The sequence below is a fragment of the Macrotis lagotis genome, chromosome 7 (genome assembly GCF_037893015.1).
Source record: "Macrotis lagotis isolate mMagLag1 chromosome 7, bilby.v1.9.chrom.fasta, whole genome shotgun sequence".
Taxonomy (NCBI): Eukaryota; Metazoa; Chordata; class Mammalia; order Peramelemorphia; family Peramelidae; genus Macrotis; species Macrotis lagotis.
In genome coordinates, this window is record NC_133664.1 from 209,756,444 (window position 1) to 209,778,534 (window position 22,091).

General features: G+C 38.2%; 1 protein-coding gene across 3 annotated transcripts in view; it reads right to left on the minus strand.

Annotated features, from left to right (window-relative positions):
• Positions 1–22,091, minus strand: part of SLC6A13 (solute carrier family 6 member 13) — an 81,798-nt gene that overhangs the window by 13,732 nt on the left and 45,975 nt on the right. For 2 of the 3 annotated variants that reach the window (XM_074194691.1, XM_074194690.1), the window contains exons 5-7: positions 13,107–13,191; positions 11,264–11,396; positions 9,097–9,231 (exon numbers count right to left, since the gene is read on the minus strand). In XM_074194691.1, coding sequence (XP_074050792.1) covers positions 9,097–9,231; positions 11,264–11,396; positions 13,107–13,191 — 353 coding nt within the window. The remainder of the gene's footprint in view (positions 1–9,096; positions 9,232–11,263; positions 11,397–13,106; positions 13,192–22,091) is intronic. The other variant, XM_074194692.1, reaches the window with a different exon arrangement.

Consider the following 22,091-nt stretch of genomic DNA (forward strand, 5'->3'; position numbering starts at 1 on the left):
TATTAATATCAGTGTATTAATCTCTTCATTTCATATCCCTATATGAAAATAAAGGGAAATAATCCTCAACAAAGTCAAGGAAATGGACAAGATTTTGAATGTAAAGAGATTTTCTCTTTGAATATAAAGGGGGCAGGGAAGAAAGTATGCTGGAGGATACATGGAGGGAGGACAGGAATAGCCCTCTAGATAAACACTGGCTATTATTGTTACTGTTATTATCTCAGCTGGTTGGCACAGCCTGTGCATGTTATGATTCAGCTTTAACAGCTAGAAAAACATCCCCAAGAGTGTGCAGGTCCTGAAAAACAGGACTAAGCAATCCTACAGCCTTGCAGGAGACCTGGGTCCTGTTGCTACACAGATCCTCCCCCAGGCATTTCCTGACTTCAGAGGATTTCAGTTCTTAACCTGAATGTTTCTTTACACCATGACAGCCCAGAGCTATTTCCCTATCAAAAAAAAAAAAAATACCCATATTGTTGATTCAACTGACAGAAGCAAATCACTTGACCATAGAGCATATTCAAATCATCTCAGACCCGACCCCCTTTAAGTCAACCTTGAATCTCCCAGATACAGTATTTTCCCAAGTATCTCTCTACTCCTTTCCATTTACTGGTGATTCATTCCTACTTCTTATCCCTTTTCCCATATCAAAACTGCCTAATTTTTTGCTCTTTCCCCTGTCTGCTCCACTCTGTAATATTAAGCAGCACCAGTGGTGGGATTCAGTCACCAGTTTGGCAGAAGAGATACCTAAGTTTATACTGAGTTCAGTGAACCAGTCGTTAATTTATTTGAATCCCATCACTGAGTAGCACCCACAAGTTTGCTACTTTCTTCTCTCCCCATCACCCAACAAAATGTCCCTTTAACCTTTCTGGATTGACTTTTTTAAAAAAATTGGGTTCTTCCCAGTCTTTATTTTTGTACCATTTTAACACCTGATAGGTTGCATCAGGAGGTACTATTGAGTATCCTACTTTATTTTCATCCCTGTGGAAATTGGCCACAAAAGAGCCAGAAAAGGTGGTGAGATGATCATAGCTCTAGTCTATTGTGCCTTCTGCTCACCCTGAAGGTCCTTCAATGGTTCATGCGGGGTTCTCAGGGTCAGAAGTTATTGCTAGGGAAAAGAAAGATCAAAGACTGGAATTACAGATGGGCAAGGAGATAGGACAGAAAAGGAGCTAGATCAATCTGGGGATTATTTCTGCATAAGTAGAAGATTAGAAGCTGTAGGAAGGAAAAGAACACTGAGTAAGGTACTAGAAGAAAGATTTCACAGTAGAATGAATACAAAAAAGGGATCTTTGGATTGATTTTGAATGGCAACAGAGAAAAAAAGTAGGTATGAATGGAAAAGAAATCTTGGCCACTGTGAAGTTCTCAGTTAACTCCCTCAAACTGAATCTGATGCTAAAAATTTAAAAAGTGGATCAAGGAAAATTTAAGGATAAGAAGCTTTAGAAATGCCAAAGACAGTTTGCAGCTCCTTGGTAATGTTTTGAAATGCTTTTATCTTCTAAAACCTTTCCATTAGGTCTAAGAATTCTCCCCAGGATAACCCCTTGACTCAGGTAAATAAGCCTGACCATAGGATTCTGGCACTGATATAAGAATCTTCGGCAGAGTTTCCAGGGACTCAAGACATTGCCATTTCCTTCCCAGACCAAGATGAGGATTTCCCAGAAGATACCAGGGAAATTCTTGATTACTTCTGAAATAGTCTGAATGTTCTTTGTCTAAAAGCAGCTCTCAGGGGAGAAAAGAACCAACCAAAACCATGCTATTACATTTCCCCACACAGTAAGGATATAAGATGTTAGGGAACAAAAGACTCAGGAAAAGAGCCAGAGCTCAGAGTTCAAGGCTCAGATCCAGCCCCTGTGATAAGGAGCCCCCTCCCTGAGTCCTTGGCAAGCAGTCAACCTTATGCACAGCTGCCGGATGATGTGCCTGATAGAACAGTGGTCAGAAGGGGGGAATTAGGAAACCATGGAGCATACTGTTCTGGGCTTCCCTCCCAACCCCCAACATATACATGGTTCCCCATTTCCACCAGAGGATACTGGTTTCTGAAGCAAAAACTTTCCCAGATGGTAATCACCTTGAAAATGGTTGGACATCCTCCAATGAAACTTCAAGAGACAGACTTTGAATTTAGGGGACAGAGGAGAGGTAGTACATCTAACAATAATAACAGTATTATTAGCATTGCTGATATTTACAAAATCCTTTATATATATGCATATATAAATATATACATAATTTCATTTAAGCCTCACAAGCTAGCATAGGTATTATTATATGCATTTTACAAATGAAAAAGCAAAGCCTCAGAACAGTTAACAAATTTTGAAGTGATGGAGCCAAGATTCCAATCCAAGAATCACTTGAATGAGCTGGAAGAAACCAACTACAAGTCTTCAAGTGAGATGCAAGATTATCAAGCCCCACCAAATTCTGTCATGTATCCTAAAACCTATTTGACCCTACCACTTGCTCTGCTGCTATGTCCTCCAGACACCTAGGTGCCATCATCTGACCTGATTATAGTCAAAGACCCTCAAGGGTTTGTCATCTACCTAATTGCTGACTCTTAGAAATCCTGATCTTTTTATCTTGCCTTACAGATGAACTGTCCTATATATTTTGCTCCCTTCCGTTAAGGAATGAGCTCCTTAAGAAAAAGGACAGTCTCATTTACATATACACATATATAATATACCCATAAACATATATATTTGTATTCCCAATATTTAGCACATCTTAGCACATAATAATCACTCAAATGTGTTTTCATTCTTTCAAATTTTAGTATCATAAGATTTGGAACTGAAAGGGACCTCGGAGTTCATCTAGTCCTTTCCTCTCATTTTACAGATGAAATAAATAAGGCCAAGAAATAATATCATTGGCCCAAAGTCACACAGATCACACAAGGCAGTCAGGATTTGAACCAGAATCCTCTGACTGCAAATGCAGAGCATCACATATTTTGCTAGAGAGATGGTCATGAGGCAAAAATACTTTGGGCCATCACAATGCATTATAGTCTTCTATTAAGAGCCCAAAGGATTCTGATTTGTCTGAGTGAGGAAGATAGACTGACAAGATCACAGACGCTTAACAGCAATATCATTAGTATTCCTTCTCCTCTAGTTCCATTTCTTCTCCTCTGAGAAGAAAAGGGGACAGAAAGGATGCCATTCTTTCTGCCTATGTGGGTTACCTTATCTCAGCTCCCTGGTTGAGTGTTTGAAAGTGAAGATAAGAGACTACTAGTGCCAAGTTGCCAGTTGGAAATGTCACACTCCCAGGGAGGTGCCAACTAGATTCAATTATGGCACTGGTACAGACACCCTACAAGGAGCTACTCTTTCTACCTATTACAAAGATTTGGCTCTGAATTGAGGTCAAATAAATTCAGTATTGAGGCCACAGACTGGGTGCTAGACTGGGAAAGTTTGCATTAAATCTCTTAGGAAAAGGAGGCCCCGGGGCAGCTAGGTGGTGCAGTGGATAAAGCACTGGCCCTGGAGTCAGGAGTACCTGGGTTCAAATTGGTAATTACCTAGCTGTGTGGCCTTGGGCAAGCCACTTAACCCCATTTCTCTTGCAAAAAAAGAAAAGAAAAAGAAAAGGAGGCCCCTCTCTATTGATACCCTTGATCCCATCCCTCCTATCTCCCCTGAAAACTTACTCCTTTGATCTATCATCTAAAACAGTTCCCCAGCTAAATGCAGTGAGCTTCTTTCCCAATCCTCATTCTTCAGCTCTCTCCATCTTGTATTCATTGTTGACTACTCCATCCTAGAAGTATAACTCCCTGGATTTCCATGACATTGCTTTCTCCTGATTCTCTTCCTATCTGTTTCCTCCTTATCAGTTTCCATTTACCTTTATGTAAGTTTAAACCTCCCTCACCCAAAGACTCTGCCCTGGGACTTTTTCTCTTTTGTCTATATACTCTTTCAGTGATCTCATCAGATCATCACTCTCCAGAATTCTGATTCCATATCACCAACTGTCTGTTGTACATTTTACTTCATTGTGGGCATCTCAAACTGAATGTATCTCATCAAACAGAATACAACACCTTCTCACCAAAGAACACACCTTTTCCTAATTTTCCTATGTCAAAAAAATTTTATTACTTGACAGCCAATCTTCTAGTGATATACTTAGCCAAACAGTTCTCCGAAGATACAGACCCCAAATATTTCCATCTGTGAAGAACTAGGGGTCACTCCCATGCTTTGATAGGGTATTTGAATAAGACTTTGCTGTCCACCTCTACATGAATGAAAACTCATAAATACACTAAGAGAAGTTAGTAAATAAGATTATGTACTTAAAAATAGTCACTTCCAGATATGTCCCCACCCCATACCCCTCAACCCTCATTACACTTTCCTTTGTAAGGTAAGCAAAACCAACCAATATGGAGGCTGTCTGAAAATGTATGTGTAATTTCCTCATCTATGTTTCATTATAAAACCTAACTTTTAGGATCAAGACTGGTCATTATAATTCATCAAAGTTGGGCTCCATTTAGTTTGTTTTGCTTAAGGAAATCATATTTTCCTCTTGGTTCTGCTTGTTTCATTATGTATCAGTTTCTATAATCTTCTGTGTTTCTCAGAATTCTTCATTTATTGTTACTTTTGACATAACAATATTCTATCACATTTACAATAATCATGTCTGAGGTCAAATGTGAACTCAGGTCCCCCTGACTCCAGGGCTGGTATTCTACCTACTGCCAGTGGTAGCTACTAACTTACTAGTTATGTGACCCTGAGGAAATCACTTAACCCTGATTCCCTTAAAATCAGGGCATTCTTCAGTAGTCCTGATTCCTATTTGGCCACTGGACTCAGATGGCTCTAGAGGAGAAAGTAAGGCTGGTGACTTAGTACAATATCCCCCTCAGTCAAATTCAATTCCCTTTCTTGTCATGGCATCACCTCCTTGATGTCATGGGCTTCTTCAAGAATGAAAGACAAGTATCATCATCAAGGACACCACCATGCTTCCAGTCAGCCAAGTCTGAAATCTCCTGGTCATCTTTGACTCTTCACTCTTCTTTGTTCCACATATTCAATCCATTGTCAAGATCTGATAATTCTACTTCTCTAATATTTCTCATATTTATTTTCTTCTTGATAAAGCCAGTCACAAAGCCAGAATCTTAGCTAACTGGCTAATGATAATGATGTGGAGGAGGAGGAGAAAGAGAAGGATGTGAGTTAGCATTAATGTAACATTTTAACATTTGCAAAGTACTTTACAAAATATTATCTCATTTATCTTCACACTAACTAGATAGCTATGGGGCAAGCAATGATTTAATTTGTCCAAGTTTACACATCTGAGACAAAATTTGAACTCGTCTTCTTATCTGCACATCCATCCAAGTCTATCTGCTACCACCCCCTCACTGCCTCTAATTCAGGTTCTCATCAAATTTTTTCTGAACTCTTTAGAACAGCCTCCTAATTGGTCTCCCTGATTCAAGTCTCTCCCCTTTTCAATCCATCTTCCACAATGCCAAATTGCCATTCCTTTGACACAGGTCTATATCACTTGCCTGCTCAAAATCTCTTCTGTCTCTGGGATAAAACATAATCTCCTTGATCTGACATTTTAAGACTTTTACAATCTGGCCCCAGATTGAAATCTAGCCTTGTGGGGTGGCTAGGTGGTGCAGTGGATACAGCACTGGCCCTGGAGTCAGGAGTACCTGAGTTCAAATCCGGTCTCAGACACTTTATAATAATTACCTAGCTGTGTGGCTTTGGGCAAGCCACTTAACCTCATTTGCCTTGTAAAAACCTAAAAAAAAAAATCTAGCCTTGCACATACCTAATCCTTCATTCATTCTACATGCTATACAAATTGAATTAATGACTGTTCTCCTGAATATGGCATTCTATCTCCACCTTTATGCCTTTGTATATGTTGTCTTCCCTTGTCTAGAATGTTCACCTTCTTCATTTCTACCAAGGACAATTCCTAATTTACTTCAAAGTACAGCTCTGCTACTACCTTTCCTGATTCTCTCCCCTTCCCCCCCCAAGTTGTTAGTGACCTCCCTCCTTCCTATTGCACAACTTTGCTTCAAGAACCCAACAACATCTCCATCTCAACATTTCCAAATTGGAACTCATTTTATCCTTTAAGCTTGTCACTTCCTACAATTTTTTTCTGTTTCTTTTTGAGGATCCCACCATCCTCTAATCACATTTGTTTGTAAAATTAGAGTCATCTTTGACCATTCCCCTCAACTATGTGTTGTGCATGATTAATTCTACACCTCAGCATTTCTTGTCCTCTTCTCTCTACCCACATTATACCCCTTGAGTTCAAGTTCTTATCACTTCTCATTTGTACTATGATTCTTTAATACTCTCTCTACAGCCATGCTCTTTACTCTCTCATACACATTCCTTGTGGTTGCCAAAGCACAAGTTTTAATAATGCCATTCTCTCTATCTATTGCTTCTAGAATGAAATACTGGCTCCTCATGAGAATTTCCTGACACTTTAGGTTTCCACAATTTCCCTCCTACCTGTCTAGATTTATTTAATATTTCTCTCTTTAACAAATGGACTTACTGATAATAATATTTATACTTTGTTCTTGAGGGAGACCATGATATCTGAGAGGATGACAGGCACATGAATTGGATTTGAGTGAGGGGATGCTGTGCTAAGTCACCAGCTCACTTTCTCCTCCAGAGTTTTCTGAATCCAGTGGCCATTTATGAGTCAGGACAACTGGATATGGCTCTGGATATGAAGCAATCAGGGTTAAGTGACTTGCCCAAGGTCACACAGCTAATAAGTGACAAGTGTTGGGGCTGGATTTGAACTCCTACCCTCCTGACTCCAAGGCCAGTGCTCTATTTTGCCACCTATCTGCCCTAAGTCCACCTCTCATTGTAACATTCATTGTTTCTCATGAACTAATCAGAGTTGATTACCACCCTAACACCCATTCTTTCAAGAGCACATTAACTGTGAACCCATTACCATGATACATCTTTGACATTGAGAGTGTCACTGATCCATTTTTATTGGAAATATGATAAAAAAATAAGTAAAATAATTAATTAACCAGAAACTATGTCTTTCGAACGTTTTAAATATCACAATAAAGAATTCTGGTTTGGCCTAAGAAGACCAAGGTTCAAATCTTAGCACCAGAGAACAGTTAGATGATGCAGGGGAAAGAGTACCAGCCCTGGAATCAGGAAGACCTGAGTTCAAATATGGCTTCAGACACTAGATACCTACCAGCTGTGTGACCTTAGGCAAGTCAACCAATTCCATTAACTTGCAAAAACCAAAAACAATACCACCAAAAAACAAACAAATAAATCTGAGCTCTATTCCTTAAGATTATCTGAGTAAACTTGGACAATCCCTTAATCTTTCCTGCTCCTAGTTTCCTCATTTATGAACTGAAGAGGTTGGAACTAAATCACCAAATGGGCTCCAAATGTATCATTCCATTTCCTGGTTTCCTACATTTCCACAAACTGTCTAGTATCACCTCTTTGAACCCTCAGCTTCCTTCAGATTTCAGCTCGGTTGCCAAGTCCTCAATGAAGACTTTCTTGATCACCTCAAATACTAGCACACTCTTCCTACTCAAAATAGAGTGCATCTCCTTGAAAGTAGGCTATGGTTTTTTGTTTGTTTATTGGTTTCTTTGTATACCCAGTGCCTAGCATAACACCTTGTACGTATGTAGTGAGCACTTCATATTTTTTTTCCTTGAATTGAACTTAAATGACTCCACAAAGCCTTCTTTCTGATATTATCAAAGTAGTTGAATGTTCATTGCATAGCACACAGCTAGCTGAGATGTGAATAGCAGGGGGAAAAGCATAAGGGTGATTTTCTGCAGCAATAAATTAATCACAGCTCTTCATCACTTAAATTCAATTCACTTTCAAGTCAAGGCATCCCCATCCTAATGGTTTCTTCTAAAAGGAAGGACAAGCAACAACAAATTAATCAGTAGTATTCACTGAATGACTACTCTCCGTATATGGGAATAATACTGTATTTGATACAATAGGTGTTACAAAGTGTAAGATGTCACTTATCTAGTCAAGCCCAAAACATGAAACATTGAAGCCATTAAAGCAATCCCAGGAGGCTATTCTCTGCCTTCTGTTTTTAGGGGTTTTTTGCAAGGCAATGGGGTTAAGTGGCTTGCTCAAGGATATTCTTTGCCTTCTTGATGAAAATGACAAGACAGGAAAAGAAGGAAAAGACAGTAACCTGATCACAACTTAAAAGTATGGGGGTGAGAGGATGGCATCTGACTTTGACCAGCCTCCCTACCGTCAATCTACTTTATAAACACCCCAACAGAACAGCAGATAAAATCTATTTTTAAAAAATTAAATAAAAAGATCACAGAGATGTGAACTGAACCCTTTCTCAGGCCCCTCCTGCCTGGACACTTTAATCTCCTTTGGAGGTGCTTTAGTCCACTAAAGCTGCTTTCCCTTGGTCCCTCCCTACACTCTGCAGGGAAAAAGACAGGAGTGGATGGTATTTATTACAGAATAATATATCTTGTGTCAGAGAGAACTGAAAGCAAACTCTAATTTTGGGGTCACAAGAGCAGGAATTGCCAGTCTAAGGGGAAAGTAGCTGAGGGTGGGACACAGCAGGAGCAGAGAGATGAGGGGGGCAAGTTCCCTTGGAACATGGGAATGGGTCATATGGACAGAAGGAAATAGCCCAGAGAATAGAAAGTTGAGGAAAAAGGGAAGGAGGGGATGTCAAATCAAAAGAGAAAAATGTTATAAGGGGAGAAAAGAAATGTGTCAAAGAACAAAGTCATGGTTTCCAAGGCATTTATAAAACCAATGTTAATCCAAGCCTCAAAGCTCTGTGGCAGCTATGAATCAGAAAAGGGAAGATTCCAAACATCACTTCCTAGATAATTTAAGATTAGAGAAAGCAACTGGAAAGTGATCCCAAGAATAACTTTGGATTGGCCAGAAGGGGTATGGGGATTCCTGTACCTGAACATCCTTAAGCTACATGATTTCCCCTCCTTACCTGGGGATCCCAGAGACGGGTGAGATTTGGATACAGGTAGAACTGGATTCCCTGGGCAGCCCCAGGCAGAGTCACCCCTCGAATTAACAGGACCACCAGCATGAGATATGGAAATGTAGCTGTGAAGTATACTACCTGGAACAAGGGAAGAAACCAGTTTGGAGGAGCTAAAATGAGGAGGTTTACAAGCAGAGGCAGTCAGAAAGGTATTAAGCAAAAGGAGTGAGGAAAGAGAGGGAAGCAGATAAGGGGCAAGGAAATATCCCCCATGGGAAAGGTCAGAGAGGTTCCCCCTTCAGCTGTTTCCTCCCCACATAATTCACAGCTGCTCCGATCAATCTCCCCTCCACTTGCCTGCTACCTTTCCTCCACATTTTGCTCCCTTCCTAGAAAGGACTCAGGCATCCACCAGTTATCCTCTACAACTCTCCTATCCACCTCCATTCATTCATCCTTTTTCTAATAAAATGCCATTTTGCTAAACATGGAGTATGCAAATATAAGACAAAATTGTAAGGAAGTTCACCTTCTAAAGTCCTCCTAAATTCCAATGTAACTGGGACTATTAATATTACCCTCCCCTCCTATGCAACAAAGGTTCAGGACAGTCAAACACCCTACTAGGAGTGCTTCTCTAAATGGAAAGTATTTAATAAGACTCCAAATTCCTAATTATGTCTCAGTCTTTCTGGAGTAGAGTTGGTTCTCAGAAGGTCTGGAGGTTGGTTAGTGATCTCTACTGGGGATTTTACAAGGAAAATGTTTCAGGTAATGAAAGTCTGCTAAACTTGGAGTGAGGAGGACCTGGAATAGAATTTTGCTCTTTCCCCTCCTCATCCCCACCAACCCTGTAAACTTCTCTAAATCTCAATTCCTTCATCCATAAAATGAGAATAATAACATTTCTTATCATAGCACTATTGTGAGAGTCAACTGAGATAATGTAGATAAAGTGCTTTGTAAACCTTAAAGTTAGCTATTATTAAGAAGAAAGGAGGTATATAAGCTGTGTAGATATTGTGCTTACACAAGTTATGGGGAATATTCTGAAGAAGCCTGCAAGTTAGAGCTCCTTTGTAGTCTATCAATAATTTTATTTTCTTTTACCAAAAACTTTGTAGCAAAGAGTGGAGAGGAGCCATAGAATTCAGAGAAAGGAAGACAGCAAGGGTATGTATGGATTTTAGCTTCTAAACTAGGGGCTCTTAATCTTTCTTGTGTTGTAAATCCCTTTGACAATCTGATGAATATTTTTTTTTACTACATGGATTTAGCTGCTCTTTATTGTTACATACAAATTTCACTACTTTCTCATCTTTTTCACTTTTTAAAATTATTATCTATTATGTAGATGGCACTAAAAAATAAACAAACTCAAACTTTAATTGGTTTCATATGTCTGCTGAATGAAGTCCAAAATCTTTAGCCCTGCGATCCTTCAAGCCCTGCAAGAATCTACATTTTCAGTTTCATCTCCCCAAAACCCTCCATGCCAGTCCCAGCCAAAACTTTCCTACTCAGCCATCCCCTTTATACACCTTTTCTGCTTTCAGAATAATATTTTTAAAAAATTGAAGGAAATGCTAAATTTCAGTTAGAGATTAGTTAATTACATAGATTTTATTTTTATGTATTTTATATAGATTACATAATTATAGAGATTATATATTTATATAGCTTATGAATTAAACTACAGTTTATTTAGATTATATATTTAATTAAAGAGAATCTATATATAAACTATAGTTTATCTAGATTATATAATTAATTCTATATTTATATAGATTAAACTATAGTTTATCTAGATTATATAATTAATTCTATATTTATATAGATTAAACTATAGTTTATATAGATAAATTATATGTTAATATAGTTTATATAGATTACATAGTTCATTACAATAGACTATATATTTATATAGGTTATAGAGAGTAAACTATAGTTTATAAAGGACAAAGTTATAGCTTGTTATATGGAGGCTAGTTAGTTAAATAAAGATGTAAATTTTTTCCTTCTAAGTAATCAGACACCTTGAAATCTATTTGAGAACCACAGGTTAAGCAGTACTCCAGATTTTGGCCTGATGAACATCTGGTGGGTCTAACACTCAGGGAAGGCAGTGATTCCTAAAGTTGAAGAACATGGGAACTCTTCAGGCACTTACTTTGCCTGTGGACTTGACTCCTTTCCAAATGCAGAAGTAGCAAATAATCCAGGCAAGTAGAAGGCACAGGGCCAGCTCCCAGCGCAGGCTCCCCAGGTGTTGAATCCCTTCGGAGATTTTCAGGACCCTCCTCCTGTGGAGAGAAAAGTTGAACCTGGCTCCAGTTTTGGATGACCCATAAAGTTTTGCAGACCCCATCCTCAGAACAACAGCTCAATTACATGAACTCTATCTAACCCAAGGATTCATCACAGAGGTCACCAGCTGTGGTCACCCAGGCATCCACAGGGGTCTCCTTTGCCCAGATGAAAGATAGGAAACTGGGAGATCAAGAGGAACAAATGCAAGCTTCACCATAGGCAGAGTCCAGGGGAGGGCAGAGAGAGAGAAAGAGGTTGTTACTGGTTTATGCTAGAAAGAAGCATCTAAAACCCTATTCCTCAGTCGTGTTAGGATGTGCTCAATGTACCTCCCTCCTCACCTCAACTCTTGGAATCTCTAGCTTCCTTCAAAGTTCATGCATTTCACATGGGGCCTTTCCTGATCCCTCCAGGTGCCAGTATCTTGAAACTATTTTATTTTCATATACTTACGTTCAAATTTTGTGTCTCCAGTACCCAACATTCATGCTAACATACATAAAAGCTCATAGATCTAGTGCTAAGAGGGACCTCAGAAGCCATTTAGTCCAATCCTCTTTTTTTTACAAATGAGAAAACTGAGGTTCAAAGACAAAAAATGACTTGTCCAAGGTCATACAAAGAGTAAGTTTCAGAGAGAGGAGCTGCACACAAATCTCCTGCCTCCCAAGTCAGTGTTTTTCTCCACTGTTTGTTTTTTGTTTATCCCCAGGACCTAGCAGAATGTTACACCCATTAATAGGAGCCTAATCAATGTTTGTTGAGGAATCAAACTGATTAACAAATGGAGCTGGAAGCAGAGACAGATAAATTAGACAGCTGCTTAGAGTCTAGTATGAGAAGGGAAGGTTGGATAACTTCTTCTAAATTTGCATATTTTATGCCAGAAAATCCTAATTTCTGTGATATTTTAGTATTTATTTTGTTCTATCAAGTTGTCCATGTTACAATTAGTATTGTGGATTTTTAAACCTTGCTTTGGATGCACGCATCCATTGTCCTGGCTCCCCGTGAACATGAGTGCTTTCCACATGGTAGGTGCTTTTCCACTCCTCATTCTGTTACTAAGTCTAGGAAGTGGGAGGGGATTTGAAAGTCTAAACTAACCCCATCATTTATAGATAAGGGAACTGAGGCCTAGAAAGGAAATTGCCTATCCAAGTTTACATGGCCATCAGGTCCTCTGATTCTTTCCTTTACACCATGCATGTGTGTGTATGTGGGAGTGGGGGACAGGAAAAGAGAGGTATGGTGTTTAAGAATGAAAATGAAAAAATAGGGGAAGGAATGACAGGGCAGGAAATCATAAGAAAGTCTGAGTCAAAGTCACAGCCCTGTGATCCATGTCAAACATGATGGGAACAGAGAATTAAAGAGTAATTATTCTTTCACTATGGGGCAGCTAGGTGGTGCAGTGGATAGAGCACTGGGATGAAAGTCAAAAAGAGTTCAACTCTAGCTTTAGACACTTCCTAACTGTGGGACTCTAGACAAATCATTTAACTTCCCCTTGTTTGCCTCAGTTACCTCATCTGTAAAATGAGCTGGAGAAGGAAATGACAAACCACTCTAGTATCTTTGCCAAGAAAACCACCCAAAAGGTCATGAAGGGTCAGACATAACTGAAATGACTGAAAAGCAATTGACACCATCACTGTTTCTCCCCATAACCCTGTCTCCAACAAGGACAAGGTTTCACTTACTCCCAAAACTCAATGACAGGAGAGGTGGCATTCTCAGCTGTCACATTCAGGGAGCCATTGGTCCTCTGGAACTCCACACAGTGCTCTGCTCAAGAAACATGTAGGAAGGAAGAGGAAGCATTAGGTAGATGCTAGGCGAAGTTAGAAAGATTGATGAGAAAATCAGGGAAGGCAAGAGGCAGCTAGGGGAAAATTGAGCTAATAAGTACATGGAGCTCCAAGACAAAGTTGTGGCCACATTGCCCCCTTATCCACTGCTATCCCTAATATAACCCACTTACCCTCAGTTGATATTTAAAGTTTCACAGCAGCTGCTTCCCTACACTTGAGAACTTATCTTCTCACCTGAGGATGTTCAGGTGTAGTTAAGAAAAACATTTTCTATTGCTCTAAATTATTACTGATTAGAAAAATGCAAATTAAAGCAGCTCTGAGGTACCACCTCACACCCCTCAGACTGGCCAATATGACCAGAAAGGGCAATGATCAATGTTGGAAGGGATGTGGGAAATCTGGGACACTAATACATTGTTGGTGGAGCTGTGAACTCATCCAGCTTTTCTGGAGAGCAATCTGGAATTATGCCCAAAGGGCAACAAAAATGTGCATACCCTTTGATCTGGTAATACCACTACTGGGTCTACACCCTGAAGAGATCACGAAAAAGGGCAAAAACATCACTTGTACAAAAATATTCATAGCAGCCCTGTTTGTGGTGGCAAAGAATTGGAAATCAAGTGAATGTGCATCAATTGGGGAATGGCTGAACAAACTGTGGTATATGTACATTATGGAACACTATTGTTCTATTAGAAACCAGCAGGGATGGGATTTCAGAGAAGCCTGGAAAGACTTGCATGAACAGATGTTGAGTGAGATGAGCAGAACCAGAAGAATACTGTATACCCTAACAGCAACATGGGGGTGATGATCAACCTTAATGGACTTGTTCATTCCATCAGTGCAACAATCAGGCACAATTCTGGGGGATCTGTGATAGAGAATACCAACTGTATCCAGAGAAAGAACTGTGGAGTTTAAACAAAGACCAACATCTATTCCCTTCAATTTTTTTTTTAAAAATGTCTTTTGTACTACATAATTTTGCTACCACTAATATCTTATTTTCTCCTTAAAGATATGATTTCTCTCTCAATACATTCCATTTTGATCAATATATAGCATGGAAATAATGTAAAAATTATCAATCTGCCTTCTGTGAGAGGATGGGGGAGGAAAGGAAGGATGGGGAGAAAATTGTAAAATTCAAAACCTTACAAAAAAGATAGGTAGAAACCACTATTGTAAATAATTGGAAAACAAATAAAATATTAATTTAAAAAACCACACATAAAAAAGAAAAACATTTTCTTGCCTCAAATCCAAAGCATTTCATCTCATGAAGTCACAGCCTTATGAACAACAATCTGATAAAAAAAAAGCATGAAAAGTACAAATCTCATACTTAACCATGAGAAATTACATGGTGCTATCAATGCCAATTTCCAAAAGGGAAATTGCCATTAATAAAGAAAAATCTGTGGTTGTGATGCCAACATTGATATTCTTAGTAGAATTAGATAAACTGAAAGAACTGTCCACCATGGAGTCTTCTGGAAAGTCGCCTTTTGTCAGTAAAAAAAATTCTGACTAAGTGCAGCTAGGTGGTGCAGTGGATAGAGCACTGGCCCTGTAGTCAAGAGGACCTGAGTTCAAATCCACCTCAGATACTTAATAAATACCTAGCTTGTGACCTTGGGTAAGTCACTAACCCCATTGTCTTATCAAAAAAAAAAAACTTTTTCCTTCTCCCAAGTCTCTAATCAGTCTGGAAGCATAAAGGCCAAAATCAAAACTTTGCTAACATCATCACATGTCCCATAAACTTTTCTAGGGAGACACTGCACAGAAACTCACCAAAAAAAAATCTATCAAATCAACAAGCACTTATTTCCTACTATAGTCAGGCAGTGAGTTCATAGTGTACCTGTAACAAAGCAGTTACTACCATTTTATGAAGTAGTTGTCTTGGATTACTTCAATTCCTATGTATTGTTGGACTACTCAGGATTGGAAAACTAAAAATCTTTTTTTTCCTTCTAGCTTTGGGGAGTAAAGCATCATTACAAAATCATAAACTCTATTTGTTTCCTTATAAATACAGCAGGGTTGGGAGTAGAAGGAGTATTACAGATATGACCAAGATTAAATTAACAGTCTCACTGATTTCATCACTGCTAAACAACTGAAGGTAAAAGAGGTCTGGGCAACATTATCAGATTCTTTGCTAAAGACAATCCATAGTTTTATTTTGCTGGGATTCTAAGATCAGGTTAAATGCTGACTTTCAGCCTCAAAGCAGCCAAGGTCATAGACCAAACTCCCTGAGGAAAACCACATGCAACCAAGAACCTCAGAATAAAAAGCTAAATAATATTTCACTTCTGCTTCCATTCACAAGTCAAAAGACAAATCAAGCGTATTGTGAGACTCAAAGAGACTTCTTTGAGTTAAGTGATTTGTAACCTAAAGAGTTATTTATTCTCCTCTAGTCTTAGCTTCTTGATGAGCCCAGAACATGAAAAATATATCCCTGAATCATGTCATTTTAGAGCTAGAAAATACATTAGTCCTATATCTGAAAGTAATTTCCATTATACCATGCTTAACAAAGTGGCTATCCATCTTGGCTTATTATCAGAGGTCTAGTATAGCCTTTGCTTATTGGGCTTACAAGTGTGGTAGAGAACAGAAAAGAAAGACTTGGAATCAGAAGACCAGAATTCAAGTAACTCTGCCATTTAATAGCTGCAGGATTTAAGACAAGTCACAGAATAACAGAATTGCAAATTGCAAAGGATTTCAATGAATCCAACATAGACTTGGACAGAATTTCCCTTTCCAATGTCTCCAACAAGAGAACATCCAGCCTTTGTTTGAATACACTACTGTTTCAGGCAGACCATTTAAAAAATTAATCCTAGGGGCAGCTAGGTAACATAGTAGATAGAACACCAATCCTGGAGTCAGGAGGACCTGAGTTCAAATTTGACCTCAGATATTTGCAAACTGTATGACTTTGAGCAAGTCACTTAATATCAACTAACTCCAAAAAAAATTAATAACTCTAATGCTAAGGAAAGTTTTCCTGTGATCCAACCAAAATCTGTTTCTTTGCAACTTTCACCCTTTGTTTCCAGTTCTGTTCTCTGATATCAAATTGAAAAAATTAAAGCCCTTTGTTATGATGGTCCCTCAAATATTTGAACACAGCTGAACAATCTCAGCCCCTTTTGATTCTCATATAGGATGGTAGCAATACCAGAGTTGTTGTTAGTACTAAAGAGCTAATTTATTTATTTTGTAAACTTTAAAATGCCAAATAAATATCTGGTATCATTATCATTATAACTTTTATCATCAAACTGATCTTCTTATGGTCTGGTCTCCAATTCCCCATCACCTTCCTCTGGACACAATCTGAAAATTTGGCAACTAGAACTGAATACAATATTTATATGCAATCTGACTAGTTTGATCCAAAGGCAATGAGACTACTACTTCGCTCATTTTGGATTTTGTTTTATTTTCAGTGCACTGTAAGTTTTCTTTCTTTTTCAGCTTCCATATCATGGAATCATATTATGCTATTTGACCTCAAAGGGAAGAACTAGGGGCAATGAGCAAAAGTCACAGAGATCCCAGTTTAGACAGCTGGAGCTGTCCAAAAATGGTTTGAGCTGCCCCAGAAAATAGGCAAAGGCCAGATGACCACTTTTTAAAATGTTTGAAGAGTACTTGCTATGTTTTTGTTGAGGCCAATATCTTTGTTTTGGAACCTGCTTCAATGAAAACTATTTTAGGAATTGGTGTTCTTTAATTTTTAGTCTTCCTAGTTTGCACTCGTGAAGAAGGAATGTCTATGCAATGTAACTGAAACTGGCTCAGTATCACAATGAAAGCTGCCATGTTAGAAAATGGAGCAACCATGAGGCTTGAAGAAGTAACCTTGACTTTCCCATGACTTAAACTGCTTTGTGCATCAATATGAACTATTGTTCCCAGTAAATGGATCTAGAATAAAAGAAAAAGGATTTTGAGAAATACAATCACCTGTTACCACTGTTACCTTTCATTTCTCATTTCCAGGAAGAAATAATGAGCTTGGAGATATCATTCCTTTGAGTCTACAAAGCCTCTAATATTTTCATATAATTTTATTCTAATTGTTTCCCTATTAAGAAGTGGAAGTGAAAATGCTCTCATGAGTCCATGGATACTTTATAATTTGTCTTTTGATAAGTGGGAACAATTTGACATCTTGGAGGTAAAAGAGGAATCAAAGATATAGGATTGGGAAGTTAAACTCAGATGCAGTTTTGCATTCCCAATCTCATTCATGACCTCTTGCTAAACTCTCTGGTATGGAAATCTGGAGCTAGCTATGGATTAAGGGCTCAATAGAGACAGTCTGGGGCTATGAAAGTTTCACAGCCTATGTGAAGGCTTTCAGGAAGTGATATTACCAAAGAGTGCCCTGGGAAAGCTTCTTAAGCTTTGTTTTTATAAATAATTCCCTTATAAATAACAAGTCCTATGCTGTCTCTTTTATGAACCAGAGAAAGGGCTTCATTTTCTTAAATTAAAAAAAAAAGAATGTCAGAGAAAGGATTCTTGTTCAGGTATAAACTGAGTGAGATGACTATTAAGTAATTACTATTTATGTAACTATTAACTATTAACTACATTACTATTATGTAACCATCCAGGCTTAAGATTCTGTGATACTCTGGAAATAGCTATTATTAATCATATTGATGTTTTAATTAAAAAGAATAATGGGGGGGCAGCTAGGTGGCACAGTGGATAGAACACTGGCCCTGGAATTAGGAGGACCTAAGTTCAAATCTGGCCTCAGATACTTAATAATTGCCTAACTATGTGACCTTGGGCAAGTCACTTAACTTCATTGCCTTAAATAAATAAAATTTAAGAAAAAAGAATAATGCTTTACTTATTCAGCAAGTTTAACTCTCTAAGACCGAAAACTGCCCAGTAAGTAAAAGGGGCATCTAAACAACCAGAAGAGAAATCAAAATGTTCTTGCTCTTGATTTGAAGTACTACTCAGGTTTTCATTCATAATCTACTTACTCCTACTTATGACACAATTCTAACAAGTTTAACTATTTGATTTTCCAAGCCACAGCAGCCTAGAACAAGTAAATAATATGGAAGAAGTACTATTGGAGAAAGAAACACTAAATGCAACCAGAAGAGATGAAAGCAAGGAAAGCGATAGGAAAAACTGTAAAAAATCAGAAACAAGACCTTAAAATACTTTACAATTTGGGTCTAGTTTATGATGACAAACTCATCTCAATAATCCTGAATGATTGGGAGCAGCTAGGTGGTGCAAAGGATAGAGCACTGGCCCTTGGAGTCTGGAGAACCTGAGTTCAGATCTGATCTCAGATACTTAATAATTGCCTAGCTATGTGACCTCTGTCAAGTCACTTAACCCATTGCCTTAAAATAGATTTAAAAAATTATCCTCAAAGATACATACCAGTACAATTATTGATATTCTTAATGAAGTCCTGAGTTATAAAGAAATATTAAGTGATGTTAATTATAACTTTTTTTAAGGAGACAGAAAAATATGTAATAGTTGAGGCAGTTAGGTGGCACACTGGGAAGAGTGCTGGACCTAGAGTCAGGAAGATCTAAGTTAAAATCCAGACTGAAATATTTATTAGCTATGTGACCTTGGGTAAGTCACTTAATCTATCCCTCAGTTTCTCCAACTTAAAATGGATATAATAATAGCCACCTCCCAGGATTGTTGTATGGATCAAATGAAATCATATTTGTAAAATGCTACACAAACCTTAAAGCACCAGAAAAATACCAGCTATCATTAACACAAGAGGAGGATGGGAAAAGAAAGATGTAATAGAAGACCTTATTTGCAACTTTTGGGTAAGCCTTTTCCTCTCTAGAGTCTCAATTAGGAAACTAACAGACACTGATCTCACTATTATGAAGAGTTGATTTCAAATTAATAATGATCCTTAAAGTTCTTTGCAGCTCTAGAGTCTATGATCCTAAATGATCTCCAAGGGCCCTTCCTATGAGTCTGTGAAATATGAATTTGGAAATATGACTACTTGGAGACAACCATAATGCTTTTGTTGCTGTTGTTCAGTCATTTCTGTGGTGTCTGACTCTTCTTGATCCATTTGGGCTTTTCTTGGCAAAGATATGGGCATGGTTTGTCACTTCCTTCTCCAGCTCATTTTATAGAAGAGGATACTAAGGCAAAGGGTTAAGGGACTTGCCCAGGGCCACACAGCTTGTAAAATATCTGAGGTCATATTTGAACTCAGGTCTTCCTGACTCCAGGCCCTTCCTTCTATCCACTGTGTCATCTAGTCTCCTCCCATAGTTTTAGGATGAAATAATATAAAACAAGAAAATCAAACAAACTGAATTTCCCATACAAACAAATATATAAATGAATGAATATCCCAAAATTTATCTATTCACTCATTTCTCAGTGATTCACCAAACAGATTTTCTGGAGTTACTTAGGGTTTTCTTCTCATAGCACTAACTTAGATTATTATATTGGTTAACAAATTCCCAGAGAGCACAAATAGTAATAAATACATATATATATATATATATATATGTATATATGTATATATATATACTTTACATTTTACAAAGGGTTTTTAATTTCCTTAGATCATTTAATCACCATTTCAATCCTCTGAGGTAGGTAGGGAAGGTAACGTCCCTAGGGTTTCTTTAATTTGTTTTGGAGTTTTGTTTCAATTTTAGGAATGAAGAAACTGAGGCCCAAAGAAATTAAGGGACTTGCTTAAGTTTTTTATAGTTAGGTCTATAGACTATAGAATTGGAAGGCAATTTAGAGGCCATCTAATCTAGCCTCATTTTGGAAAAACCAAAGCCAAATGGGATGTAAAGATCAGAGGTGGGATTTGAACCAGACCCTCTGTTTCCACAGCCAATGTTCTCTCTACTGTTTCTCATACTGACTTCTTTAGGAGACAAAGGCTAGAATTCTGATTCTCAAACTCGAGGTTAAATTTTTTTCCAATATTCTCACCTGTCTCCCTAAAACTATCTGCCTAGAACTAAGCAGAGTATCATAAACAGTAAAAACAAAAAAAAAAGCATTTTTGGGGTGGCTAGATGGCACAGTAGATAGAGCATTGGCCCTGGAGTCAGGAGTACCTGGGTTCAAATCTAGCCTCAGACACTTAATAATTACCTAGCTGTGTGGCCCTGGCAAGCCACTTAACCCCATTTGCCTTGCAAAAATCTTTAAAAAAAAAGCACTTTTGTCTGATATCAGTGGCTAGATCCCCTTTAGTAACAGAATTCTTAGAGCTGAAATGGACTTATAGATTATCTCATGCAATCCATATAAGAAGCTGCCCTATAAAGTACCCATCTAACGGGGAATGACTGAACAAGTTATGATACATTAAAAAGTAATAAAATGGACTGTTTCAAATGAAACTAGGAAGCCTTCCCTGAACCTATTGAACAGGAAAAGTAGAACAATTTATGCTATGATGACACCATTATATAGAAAAAACAACTTTGGGAGAGGAATCTGGGAAAATGACAGAGTAGATCAGGAAATTCCAAACTCTCCAGATTTCTTCCATAAACAATGCAAAAAAAAAACCTCAGGGTGAATGTAGAGCAACAAAAATAAACAAAAATTGTGGGTAGAACAGTGATCCTTCTGGGACAACTGAAGAAGATCCTAAGACAGATCCCAGACTAAGGTTTGGCTAGTGAAGGGTAAAAACTTGCAGCCAGGTTGGGAGGTAGCCTCAGGCCTGTTGAAAAAGGGACACTAGGCCCAGCTGTGTGGAAGAGATGCTGTCCTGGGCAAGAAGGAGCATACACCCGATGAGTGCAGAAGCCATGGGTGGGGAGAGGCTGCTGGTTGTGGAAACTTACAGAACTGCATTCTTAGTCTTGGTTCTAGGCCAGACGGGAAAATTGAAGGCTTTTAGCCACTGGAGGCTTCTCAGAAAGTAAGATCATTTCTAGCACAGTGTGTGGAGGGGCCCCAGCTGGTTTAGAGGAGAAAAAGAATTCAGAAGTTGGGCCCAGGACAAAGCTCCTAAGGCCAGAGGCACCACCCCCCATACCTCAGAAGTAGGGGTGAATATAGCAAGCTGATGAAAAAATAAAACAAAAAATTTAACAAGTAGGCAAAGGAGAAAGAACCCCACTATACATAGTTACAATGGGAATAGAGAAAACCAGGGTTCTTCTTCAGAGGAAAATACTGAAGCAAAAAAATTTTAGCCTCTCCTATCCCAGAGAGTAACATCAAATGGCTACCTGCTCAAAATGAATTCATAGAAGAACTGAAAAAAGACTTTAAAACCAAATAAGACAGACTGAAAAAAATTTTTTAAAGAACAATCCAAAAACCCAAGATGATTATGAAAAGAAAGTTAACCAACCAGAAAAGGAGATCCAGAATCTTAAGGATGAAAATGACTCCCTGAAAATAAGAATTGGGCAAGGGGAATCCAGTAACGTTATTAGAAACCAAGAAATAATCAAATAAAATAAAATATAAAAAATTAAAAAGAGAATATGAAACACCTCTCTTTTTTTTTTTAGTTTTTTGCAAGGCAATGGGGTTAAGTGGCTTGCCCAAGGCCATATGACTAGGTAATTATTAAGTGTCTGAGGCTGGATTTGAACTCAGGTACTCCTGACTCCAAGACCAGTACTCTATCCACTGCGCCACCTAGCCACGCTGAGAATATGAAACATCTCTTAAGAAAAACAAGCACAGATCAAGAAAACATAAGAATAATCAGATTACCTGAAAGTCATTATCAATTGAAGACTCTTGATAACAATACCTACAATGCCATATAAGAAATAATTAAAGAAAATTGTCCTGAAATATTAAAACAAG